Here is a 13,651-nt window from a genome sequence, read left to right on the forward strand (position 1 = left end):
CTGGGATACTAAAAATATTTAGAGAAGAAATAAGTATATTTTACGAATTATAAATGGAGTCGAGGCCCTCGTTCACAGGCAAGGTCCCAAGGATGCATTACCTGTCTGCACCACCAAGCCGAATCTTTGGAAAAGGAAAGACTTTCCTGTCTTACCCACAAGTCTATTGTCCTCAATCCTCAGATCGGGTCCAATATCTAACGAGAAAAATTCTCTTTTATGAGTTGAACATTTCTGCCAAATGACATGAAAATCGAACAACCTGTTCGGAGTGTTAATGACGAAATAAATTTATAATCGCACAAACAAGATGCAAAATCTTCGAGTTAAAAGTTACTTCGCCAGCCTATTTAGCTTAGTTGGTAGTGCGTCTGCCTTGTAAGCGCTAGGCCGCGGGTTCGATTCCAGCCCGGGGCGGATTTTATCCTGATGGGATAATGTTCGTTGAAGCCGCTGCCAGTACACCACCAAGGTAAGTACGATAATAATTAGAGCATTTTATAACGGTACGGGATCACCCAAAGTCCCCTTAACACCCTATGTATTTCTGCAGGTGTTTAGCAAAGATTGATTTTGACTCCTGAGCCAATTTCATATCGACACGAACCTGGTATGCTTTGGTTTACTATCTTGATATCCTAACTAGCCATTTTATAACGGTACGGGATCACCCAAAGTCCCCTTAACACCCTATGTATTTCTGGAGGTGTTTAGCAAAGATTGATTTTGACTCCTGAGCCAATTTCATATCGACACGAACCTGGTATGCTTTGGTTTACCATCTTGATATCCTAACTAGCTTGTAATCTCTTGATCATTATGCAGAGAGAAAACAGTCTCACGCAAAATTTAATTAGTCGACTAATTATTGAAATATATCGCAGCGTGTTTTGCGGTAGAAATGAAGAAATATAAACGAGTTTGAGTGTAGCTGCCGCTGCTCCTAGTGAGGAAGAATTCGAGAGTGAAAATCCAGTGTGAATATCTCACGACTTTCTATGCCCCCTTGTTCAATCGCATGATTGGTGTTAAACGTGAAACTATCAAGAATGCTTCGCGTATAGGTATATAAAATGTGATTTTTATTTACATTAATATTATTACGTTTAATCGTAATGTATAAAGTTATTTATTTTCCTTAATTGAACATAGAATACTCGTACATACTCGGAAGAAGAACTTTATGAAGGTGAATTCTACAATTAGATTGTATGAAAAACGCGCACTATTATCCTAAACAAATACATTGAGAAAAAAAACTAGGGTGTCGGCAGCCCAATCGAGTGACTGGGTTCCGGCACTCTAATATTGAACTCTATATCTGGAAGCTCGACACTATAATATAGCATTCCAACAGCCTAAATCAGGGGAAGTAACCCAATAATAGAGTTCTTCCACCCTAACGAGTTTGAGTGTAGCTGCCGCTGCTCCTAGTGAGGAAGAATTCGAGAGTGAAAATCCAGTGTGAATATCTCACGACTTTCTATGCCCCCTTGTTCAATCGCATGATTGGTGTTAAACGTGAAACAATCAAGAATGCTTCGCGAATAGGTAGGTATATAAAATGTGATTTTTATTTACATTAATATTATCACGTTTAATCGTAATGTATAAAGTTATTCATTTTCCTTGATTGAATATAGAATGCATACTCGGAAGAAAAACTTTATGAAGGTGAATAATTCAGAATTATTCTACAATTAGATTGTATGAAAAACGCGCACTATTATCCTAAACAAATACACTGAGAAAAAAAAAACAAGGGTGTCGGCAGCCCAATCGAGTGACTGGGTTCCGGCACCCTAATATTGAACTCTATATCTGGAAGCTCGACACTATAATATGCGTAGCATTCCAACAGCCTAAATCAGGGGAAGTAACCCAATAATAGAGTTCTTCCACCCTAAACTTGTGGCACCCTGTCACCATTTTTTTTTCTCTGTGTAGAGTTCGTTCTCGGAACGTCTGGCTCTCTTTCTTTGATTTCGGAACAATAAGACGTTAACAGTTACAGTTCCCAAACTTCTTCAAAAATAATCTTCGTCTTCAGTAACGTCCTCTTCAACCTCTCCCAGCGTGGTGGTGGTAGTCACCTGCTCCTGATGAACCTGGGGATGTCCCAAGGGATGTGGTTTACTCTTATGTCGGGGACCATAGGTCAGACTCCCCCCGGGGTTGTCACAATTGACATGTGTCATCGGGAACATGTACTCCAGGTCGATGTCATACTTGGGCAGTTTCTCGCGAAGATAAGTGAGTACATTGGGCGGTAGCTTGGGCTGCTTCCCCATGATGAAACTGGACAGGTAGCGTGGACTTTTCTCTTTCTCGGCGCAGTGCAGGAGGAGTGTCCATTCCTTGTCGTCAGGATCCAGCACGAGAACATATGTGTTGTACACACCTTCATCTGGGGGAGAAACAATTATGAACTTAGTAACTAGTAATTCAGCTACATTATATTGAAATCGGGGTCTTTTCTGCCGAAATTCCTGTGTGCGGAGTACAGTATGTAGGACTATTGCCCCTAGTAATTCAGCTAACTCTGGACTTTACGCAGAGTATGTGTTGTACACACCTTCATCTGGGGGAGAAACAATTTTGATATGAACTTAGTAACTAGTAATTCAGCTACATTTTATTGAAATTGGGGTCTTTTCTGCCGACATTCCTGTGTGCGGAGTACAGTATGTAGGACTATTGCCCCTAGTAATTCAGCTAACTCTGGACTTTACGCAGAAAAAGACTTCCAAGGGCTCTTTTCTGGGGTCTTTTCCCTGTCTTTTCTGCCGAAATTCCTGTGTGCGGAGTACAGTATGTAGGACTATTGCCCCTAGTAATTCAGCTAACTCTGGACTTTACGCAGAAAAAGACTTCCAAGGGATACGAGACTTCCGATGATTAAATAGGGCCTAAAAAAAGACCGAATTTCAAGCACGTTTGTCAAGTTTGTTGTCAATTGAATTCACTTCTTTTAATTAGTTCACCGCCTTTTTTATTTCGAACGAGACTTTCGAAGATTAAATAAGGCCCAAAAAAAGACCGAATTTCAAGCACGTTTGTCAAGTTTTTTGTCAATTGAATTCACTTCTTTTAATTACTTCACCGCCTTTTTTATTTCGTAGCAATGAAACAAATGGTACATTAGATCCGTGTGGTCTGTGTCGTAGCATGTCCATCCCGCAGTACCTATGCCTCTCTTCAGAAGAGCGAGAACAGACATAACACGAGAACACGAACACCAGAAAGTACCCCGCTGAAATATTTGCAATCGAAAAATGAGAACACATTTCTGTCTATGATGGGGATCATACGAGACTTCCGATGATTAAATAGGGCCTGAAAAAAGACCGAATTTCAAGCACGTTTGTCAAGTTTGTTGTCAATTGAATTCACTTCTTTTAATTAGTTCACCGCCTTTTTTATTTCGTAGCAATGAAACAAATGGTACATTAGACCCGTGTGGTCTGTGTCGTAGCATGTCCATCCCGCAGTACCTATGCCTCTCTTCAGAAGAGCGAGAACAGACATAATACTTCCCATTGCAACAACACGAGAACACGAACACCAGAAAGTACCCCGCTGAAATATTTGCAATCGAAAAATGAGAACACATTTCTGTCTATGATGGGGATCAAACCCAGGACCTATGATAAGGAAAATAACAAGCTGGGCCCGTCACCATTTTCGTGTTCCTGGTAAAAAGACCTTTAATTTGATATATAGGTCGACCAGGTTTGGATAAGTCCTTCTATGGGGACAGACAGACCGACCGACAGACGACACCGAAGCGAATACAATAGTCCGTCCCTTATACCTTTTTATTACTATTGTAATAATAAAGGAAGGACGGACTAAAAATGAACAATATTCCAACGTATATATTTCTACTCACATATTCGTTCAGCATGTACCCAATGGGCCGGCTGTTGTGTGTCCGGTATTCGCCAGGTGATATTGCCGGCCAGGATATCATTATCCGGATCATCGGCGTAGATATAGGTGAAGTTCATACTCATCATGGGTAAATCATTAGGGATGAAGAAGTGAAGTTGCATACAGCGGTAGGCCAGCGCTTCTTCAGAACTGGCATAGTACTGAACGACGTACCAGAGACCTGTAAGCTGTAGAAGAAAGTATTGAAAGGCATTATTGGCAAATGAAACCTATTTGGATACGAATCATTTTATTATGAAAACTTGAGGTAAAAAGTTAATTATGTATAAGAGATTCGAGAATATATTTCCAATACTTGGTACTGTACCAAGATTTTGGGACGATAAAACCATAGCAGTTACCTACAGTCCCCTCTGTCAAACCTCTTGAAAAAAAAAAAGTTATTTCGTCCGTTGATAATTACATCGTATGGCAGATTCCTGGACCACCTACACATGAAATGTGATATATGATAATGTTTAATGTGGTTTACCGGGACGATAAGACCATAACAGTTACCTACAGTCCCCTCTGTCAAACCTCTTAAAAAAAAAAGTTATTTCGTCCGTTGATAATTATATCGTATGGCAGATTCCTGGACCACCTACACATGAAATGTGATATATGATAATGTTTAATGTGGTTTACTTGAAATGGCCGCCTTGCCAGAATTAAAATTGTTTTGTTTTATATTTCATGATTAAATTTCAGATTTCAGAAGTGCTGGTACACCCCCAATTTGATCATTTCTCCTATACATCGGATCTGGCTATCTTGAAGTTTTCCTCCCCTATAGAATTTTCAGCTCGAGTATCACCTATATGTATATGGACACCTGAAGATACCGCCACCAGAGTAGGCATAGTAAGTTAAAGCGCCTTTTGTTACGGTACCTACACGTACAAATATGCCCACGACGCGACGAGATTAATCCAAAAACACAACCGCGACCCAAACTACCCAAAGTCGTGACTTTACCCCAAAATAGGTTATCTCTAAAGGGAATTCGACCAAAATCTAAATGGAGAAGAACACTCAGTCTCATGAGATTCGGATATAGACCATCCGGAGATGTCCTACACCTGAGCGCGAGCGCCCTTAAAGTAGAATCCATGGCTTCTCTGTCAAATTTCTTTAAAAAAAAGTTACTTCGTCCGTTGATAATTACATCGTATGGCAGATTCCTGGACCACCTACACATGAAATGTGATATATGATAATGTTTAATGTGGTTTACTTGAAATGGCCACCTTGCCATTTACTCACACCTCCTTGTTTTTGGAAATTGCTCGCAGGACCTTCTTGAAATTTGACATTTTAGTTTTTTTGTTGTTTCTTGAGAATATCAGAATGTCCATTTAATATTTCATGCGACCTTTCACACCTCTTTATTTCATTCACTCAATCTCAAGGATTAGTCTCGAATATTCGTATGGAAGTTTTTGGGAAGGTTTCGAGCGCCATTTACTTACGCCTCCTTGTTTTTGGAAACTGCTCGCAGGACCTTCTTGAAATTTGACATTTTAGTTTTTTGTTGTTTCTTGAGAATATCAGAATGTCCATTTAATATTTCACGCGACCTTTCACACCTCTTTATTTCATTCACTCAATCTCAAGGATTAGTCTCGAATATTCGTATGGAAGTTTTTGGGAAGGTTTCGAGATATTTTCACTTTTTTATCAATGACCACAACAAAAGTAACTGACAAGTATATGTATTGTCCTATGACAGAGAAGTTTATGACATTATAACACACTTCTTTTCACATTTATATCTAAACATGTGTATTTATATGTACACTGATAATGGCGGCACAGTTCACTAGGCTTTCAAAGTAGCAGAGTACCTACACTAGTATCCTCACGAAGCTTCGTGTATCCATCCTCAGTAGAAACTTTGACTCTCCCTCTCTTTATTTCATTCACTCAATCTCAAGGATTAGTCTCGAATATTCGTATGGAATTTTTTGGGAAGGTTTCGAGATATTTCCACTTTTTTATCAATGACCACAACAAAAGTAACTGACAAGTATATGTATTGTCCTATGACAGAGAAGTTTATGACTTTATAACACACTTCTTTTTCACATTTATATCTAACACATTTCTACAACACACACATTTATATCTAAACATGTGTATTTACCTATATGTACACTGATAATGGCGGCACAGTTCACTAGGCACTAGGCTTTCAAAGTAGCAGAGTACCTACACTAGTATCCTCACGAAGCTTCGTGTATCCATCCTCAGTAGAAACTTTGACTCTCCCGAAACTCGGGATGATACGCACTCATTCACAAAGCCCGGGAGACTCCTATGTACCCAAGAACACTAATTACTGACCTAATCTGCCCCGACCTACCTCGAGTGTAAAGCTGTGTCCACACATATCGACTGAAACCGTACACTGCCTTGACAACACTTTTCACATTTATATCTAACACATTTATACAACACACACATTTATATCTAAACATATGTATTTACACTGATAATGGCGGCACACTTCACTAGGCTTTCAAAGTAGCGGAGTACCTACACTAGTATCCTCACGAAGCTTCGTGTATCCATACTCAGTAGAAACTTGGACTCTCCCGAAACTCGGGATGATACGCACTCATTCACAAAGCCAGGGAGACTCCTATGTACCCAAGAGAACTCTAAATTACTGACCTAATCTGCCCCGACCTACCTCGAGTGTAAAGCTGTGTCCACACATATCGACTGAAACCGTACACTGCCTTGACAACATAGATCCACTTCGTCAGTCGACGGCATCGACTATGTATGGCCAGTATGGACACAGCTTTACGTCCTCTTCCACTTTATCAATTCTCTCCTCTCTTGGACTCAACTAGGTCTTAACCCTTTCACCCCTGAGACGCCCCGAGTTATTTTAGGAAGAATCTTTCAATTTTTCTGATCAGGCATTACTATTTGAGCTATAAATAAGACTTCTACAATGTTTCATGTCCTCCTAGGACTTCTGAACGAAAATCGAAATGGAGACAAAACCAGACAAGTTAGCCAAGTGAATTTTACTGACCTCTTAGGTCACAAAAGAAACATTTGGAAAACACTGAGACCGGTATTTTTTCAATAGATCTGGGATGATACATATATCCCACTTTTAAAAATCAAGTTTCTGTGGGACGTATTGTCCCTTTAGGGGTGAAAGGGTTTTAAACTTACGTCTTCCAAATTCAAGCTCCGCAGACTTTTGACTTCGGGACATTTGGTCTTGTCCTTGAAAATCGTGTCCTCAAATAATTGAAATTTTATCTGTAGTAAGTTAAAGGTTTTTAATGGGTTTAGGGGTGTTTGAAGTGGCAGGAATTGTCCTGAAGGAAAGGGAAAAGAAGGAGCCCCTGAAGGACACATTTTTTTAATCCTAAAAAAGGAGTTTTAAAGGACATAACAAATGGTCTTCCTCTGACACGATTATTTTATGTCACTGCTGAGATTTGAACCGCAGTCCCTTCGGTTGTAAGTCCAATGCCTTAACAACTGCACTACTGAGAGTTTAGAAAATTTACCTAAGAAAAGTGTAAAATCTAGCGAGTATGCCCATCTTAATGACATCACGTAAAGCAGAGTCTTTATTAGCGGAAGCCGGAACTATTCAACAACAAAGCTGAAATCTCGACCCTGTCCAGGCATTGAACCCAGGATCTCCGGCGTGCAACCCAAGTGTGAAACGCACTACGGAGAGTTTAATTCTTTCATTCGATACATAGAACTAATACAAGTAGTATCAGTGGAACTCATACAACCTGATATGAGGTATTCTGGCACTTGTAGCGTTGCTATACTGGAATCATGGAGCTCAATACAAGAGGAGGTAACATACCGTACTAATCTTGGTAATCAGAAATGAAACTAGCAGGTACGATTAACTTTGTTCTTTGTCGCCTTTTACCATGTTCAGACGGGGTCGGCGTTTTTTTCAACCTCTCAATCAGCTCTAAAGTGATCGCTTTTCGACTGACATTTGGTTTATAATAAATACTGCTCGCGTAGGACTGAAAAGTCCCTATAATGCAGTCTGCAGTAGTAGGCTACTACTACTGTTGTCAAATTCTTTTATTCTCAAATTATAATGAGGGTTAAATGCCATACCTCGGGTGTAAAAAACGTTATGATGGCCAGAAAGGCCTGTGCCGGCCTCAACCTTAACCGACCTGAAACTGAAGCCGGCCAGTCATGTTCAGACCGTCTGACAGACAGACACACGGTCTGAGCGCGTGACCGGCTAGGGTTGTTTATGTCCTCACTCTTGTTTACAAGATGAATTCGAACCAACCTGACAGCTGTTATCTGTTGTTGAGAAATGTACACTTGTATTTTATTTGTCCTAGTGCCTCGTAGAGCATAATGTTGTATTTGCACACTATGAAAGTATCATTTCAAATGCTTGTTTGTTGATCAAGAATTTGTCCACTTTATAAGGACATGGACCTGGCCTTATAGGGCAAGATGAATTCAAACCAACCTGACAGCTGTTATCTGTTGTTGAGAAATGTACACTTGTTTTTTATTTGTCCTAGTGCCTCGTAGAGCATAATATTATGTTGTATTTGCACAAATGCACACTATGAAAGTATCATTTCAAATGCTTGTTTGTTGATCAAGAATTTGTCCACTTTATAAGGACATGGACCTGGCCTTATAGGGCAATATCTTTGTCCAATCCTTTTGTACATCCATGTCAATCGTCATGGATCATGAGCATTTCGGATAGCAGGAGGATCTAAGTGTCCTCACTCTTGTTTACAAGATGAATTCAAACCAACCTGACAGCTGTTATCTGTTGTTGAGAAATGTACACTTGTATTTTATTTGTCTTAGTGCCTCGTAGGTAGAGCATATGTTGTATTTGCACACTATGAAAGTATCATTTCAAATGCTTGTGTGTTGATCAAGAATTTGTCCACTTTATAAGGACATGGACCTGGCCTTATAAGGCAACATCTTTGTCCAATCCTTTTGTACATCCATGTCAATCGTCATGGATCATGAGCATTTCGGATAGCAGGAGGATCTGAGGATAACACTAGTGATGGAAATCGTGTCCTCAAATAATTGAAATTTATCTGTAGTAAGTTAAAGGTTTTTACTGGCTTTAGGGGTGTTTGAAGTGGCAGGAATTGTCCTGAAGGAAAGGGAAGAGAAGGAGGAAATCGTGTCCTCAAATAATTGAAATTTTATCTGTAGTAAGTTAAAGGTTTTTACTGGCTTTAGGGGTGTTTGAAGTGGCAGGAATTGTCCTGAAGGAAAGGGAAGAGAAGGAGCCCCTGAAGGACACATTTTTTTATTTTATTTTTTTTAAATCCTAAAAAAGGAGTTTTAAAGGAAATAACAAATGGTTAAAATCGAGTCAGAGATTATTTTATGTCACCGCTGAGATTCGAACCGCAGTCCCTTCGGTTGTAAGAAGTCCCAATGCCTTAACAACTGCACTACTGAGACTTGAGAAAATTTACCTAAGAAAAGTGTAAAATCTAGCGAGTATGCCCATCTTAGTGACACGTAAAGCAAAGTCCTTATTAGCGGAAGCCGGAACTATTCAACAACAAAGCTGAAATCTCGACCCTGTCCAGGCATTGAACCCAGAATCTCCGGCGTGCAACCATTGTAAGTCCAATGCCTTAACAACTGCACTACTGAGACTTGAGAACATTTACCTAAAAAAAGTGTAAAATCTAGCGAGTATGCCCATCTTAGTGACACGTAAAGCAAAGTCCTTATCAGCGGAAGCCGGAACTATTCAACAACAAAGCTGAAATCTCGACCCTGTCCAGGCATTGAACCCAGGATCTCCGGCGTGTGAAACGCACTACGGAGAGTTTAATTCTTTCATTCGATACATAGAACTAATACAAGTAGTATCAGTGGAACTCATACAACCTGATATGAGGTATTCTGGCACTTGTAGCGTTGCTATACTGGAATCATGGAGCTCAATACAAGAGGAGGTAACATACCGTACTAATCTTGGTAATCAGAAATGAAGCTAGCAGGTACGATTAACTTTGGTCTTTGTCGCCTTTTACCATGTTCAGATGGGGTTGGCGTTTTTTTCAACCTCTCAATCAGCCCTAAAGTGATCGCTTTTCGACTGACATTTGGTTTATAATAAATACTGCTCGCGTAGGACTCGGGGTCGGCGTTTTTTTCAACCTCTCAATCAGCCCTAAAGTGATCGCTTTTCGACTGACATTTGGTTTACAATAAATACTGCTCGCGTAGGACTTTCAGTATAATAATAGACTACTATTACAGTCACATTTCTATATCCGCACGATTACCATATTAAACTTGACCAATATTCGTACTCCCATCATGCACGGAAACACCAAACAGCCTCTAACCTCTATCACATATCAAACTCACAAAGTCGGAAGAGCGAAGAGCATACAGATAACATTTCATCCAGAAGAAAAATTAGAACATTGTAGTCTCTGTCACCAAAGTATGCAACTGGAAAAATGCAGCTGGGCCACAAAATTGAACTTGCAACTAAAAAGACATCAGATGAGAAAAATATTCAGCCACACACAAATGTATAGCAATAATAAAATTCTACGAGGTTAAAAATTGGATCACTATTTAGAGCGAGAGTTATTAAAAACGGAACCAAAAATATCTCGTCTAAAAATTTAATGTTCTAAAAGTTGAAGTCAATGTAGATCAGACCAAAAAAAAAAAAGACATCAGATGAGAAAAATATTCAGCCACACACAAATGTATAGCAAGAATAAAATTCTACGAGGTTGAAAATTGGATCACTATTTAGAACGAGAGTTATTAAAAACGGAACCAAAAATATCTCGTCTAAAAATTTAATGTTCTAAAAGTTGAAGTCAATGTAGATCAGACCAAAAAAAGTATAAAAAAAAAACATTTGAATATTTGGGAGGTATAGAATCCTGATATATATATATAGCTATCTACTCGTATCTAATATATGTATCTAATATCCTATGGTCCTATGGCATACCAGTGTGCATGGCGTAAATTTATTCCGACTGCTACCAAAGTGACCAATTTCTGCGCTTTTTTCTCTCGTGAAGGCACTTTCAATTAGGTTGAATACAAAAAGGAGCTTTTCTTTTCCACGGACGTGACTTCTGCATAATTACCCTTGGTTGCAACTGAAAAGTACCTAGCACATAATACGACCTCCCATTGTCCTTTCAATTGTAAAATAACTTCTTGAACTCTATCTATAATATGGCAACATTCAATAATCTCTTGCCAAAGTATCTTAAAGCCTCACAGTTGAAGGAAAGGAAGAAATTCCTGCAACCCCAAAATAAAATCGTATTGGTCTGATAAGCTGCTAGAATAAAAAAAGAGCATACAGATAACATTTCATCCAGAAGAAAAATTAGAACATTGTAGTCTCTGTCACCAAAGTATGCAACTGGAAAAATGGTTATATGCAATATATTTTATCGGTTACAAGATAATTCAAAAGTAGGAAATTGAAAAACAACTCTTAATATTGGTCCGATTTTTACGAAACTGTTCCAGTCGCGTGTCGCGTCCGAACAAACCACACCGGAAAAGAGGAAAAGCATATAAAATTCCATCGCTCTGCAAACAGTGCAAACCGTTCTGGAGATATAAGCACACGGAAACACAAAAGAGAAGCCTAATAATACCAAAGTTCTTGAAAAGCTTGCCCTTTAAGGATATTGTAAAAGTTTACATGATCAAGTGTGGACTACTATTAAGACTGTTATTAGGAGTATTGGGACATAGTAGCGTACCAGACGACATAGAGATAAGACAATTCAATCCCCATAGCTTGTTGACCCCGTTCATAAAGGCCGAAACTTGACCTTTCCAAAATGGGACCTAAACTAAACTTTCTATTAAGAACTTACTTACTTATATAAGTAAGTATTAAAAACTTCAATGGTTACTATATTCGTTTTATTCTCTATTTTATTGAGAACTGGTGCTGTACACATGCTATCGCCGCCGGCTGAAGTGACGGTCCCCATAGCTTGTTGACCCCGTTCATAAAGGCCGAAACTTGACCTTTCCAAAATGGGACTTTCTATTAAGAACTTACTTACTTATATAAGTAAGTATTAAGAACTTCAATGGTTACTATATTCGTTTTATTCTCTATTTTATTGAGAACTGGTGCTGTACACATGCTATCGCCGCCGGCTTCAGAAGTGACGACATATTAAACTCCAGAAAGTCACCAAAATTTCGAAACAAATTAATCATCAAACACCAAACGAAATTTCTGTTAACCTTAATGGTTAATCAATTAGTTAATTACCCTGACTAATTAATCGCTCATTATCTCCATTTATACTGCATTACTTATTCTTTGTGAAATTATTGAAAGCACAAGTTGTATACCTACGAGAATTTCAGCTCGACTGAATATTTTCACTTTTAAATGCGAATTCCATGTTTCCAAGCAATCATGTAAACATATGAGTAACGTATGTAGCACGTATATTGTGTATGTTTGTTATGAACACGAGTGCACTTATAAGTTTTTATTACCTACATTGGTACGTACTACGTATGTACATAATATGTATAGTCGGATAAATTGGGTACTTTAGAGATACTTACACCTACTGATAGGTACTTACACCTTACAGTGTGACTAAAAAGTGTTACCCCTCGATGATTTATCTGGCAAGAAATGTTTATCCTTAACCTTCTTGCTATATCTTAGTGACAAAGGATGCCTATACCTACAATACCTACGTATATCATTTTTCCATTCTGAAAAGGGGGGCCAGTCTAGTCTGCCTTGCAAGCGATCCCCGCCCGGGTGGGTACGGTTCGTTCTCGGAACGGCTGGCTTTCTACTATCCTGTCTTCCTTCTCTCTTCTCTTTCGGGATGATAAGACTTCTCTTTTGTGTTTCCGTGTGCTTTTCGTTCAATCTCTCAAGATTAGGCATACCTGACGAGCACAGCACACACACTATCAGGTAGACCTGACAGGTACGGCTGAAAAGGTTCACCTGTCAGGTCTACCTGAGTTCTACTGACCTAATCTGCCCCGACCTACCTCGAATGTAAAGCTGTGTCCACACATATCGATTGACGTCGACTGAAACCGTACACTGCCTTGACAACATAGATCCACTTCGTCAGTCGACGGCATCGACTATGTATGGGCAGTATGGACACAGCTTTACGTTCTCTTCCACTTTATCAATTCTCTCCTCTCTTGGACTCAACTTAACCCTTTCACCCCGAGTTATTTTAGGAAGAATCTGGACGGCATCGACTATGTATGGGCAGTATGGACATAGCTTTACGTTCTCTTCCACTTTATCAATTCTCTCCTCTCTTGGACTCAACTTAACCCTTTCACCCCGAGTTATTTTAGGAAGAATCTTTCAATTTTTCTGATCAGGCATTACTATTTGAGCTATAGATAAGACTTCTACAAAGTTTCATGTCCTCCTAGGACTACTGAACGAAAATCGATATGGAGACAAAACCAGACAAGTTAGCCAAGTGAATTTTACTGACCTCTCAGATCACAAAAGAAACATTTGGAAAACAATGAGAACGGTATTTTTTCAATAGATCTGGGATGATATATCCCACTTTTAGAAATCATGTTTCTGTGGGACGTATTGTCCCTTTGGGGGTGAAAGGGTTTTAAACTTACGTCTTCCAAATTCAAGCTCCGCAGACTTTTGACTTCGGGACATTTGGTC

General features: G+C 39.2%; 1 protein-coding gene across 1 annotated transcript; it reads right to left on the reverse strand.

Moving 5' to 3' along the window:
- Positions 1–1,910: 1,910 nt before the first annotated feature.
- On the reverse strand, positions 1,911–8,141 carry LOC103517992. Its single transcript, XM_008483044.3, has 4 exons — positions 8,118–8,141; positions 7,129–7,218; positions 3,893–4,121; positions 1,911–2,407 (listed from the first exon to the last, which is right to left on the reverse strand). The coding sequence occupies exons 1-4, from the start codon at positions 8,139–8,141 to the stop codon at positions 2,028–2,030; spliced, it is 723 nt and encodes a 240-aa protein (XP_008481266.1). The 3' UTR covers positions 1,911–2,027.
- Between the last annotated feature and the right edge of the window lie 5,510 nt (positions 8,142–13,651).

This window comes from Diaphorina citri, unplaced genomic scaffold, assembly GCF_000475195.1.
Source record: "Diaphorina citri unplaced genomic scaffold, Diaci psyllid genome assembly version 1.1 scaffold2031, whole genome shotgun sequence".
NCBI lineage: Eukaryota > Metazoa > Arthropoda > Insecta > Hemiptera > Psyllidae > Diaphorina > Diaphorina citri.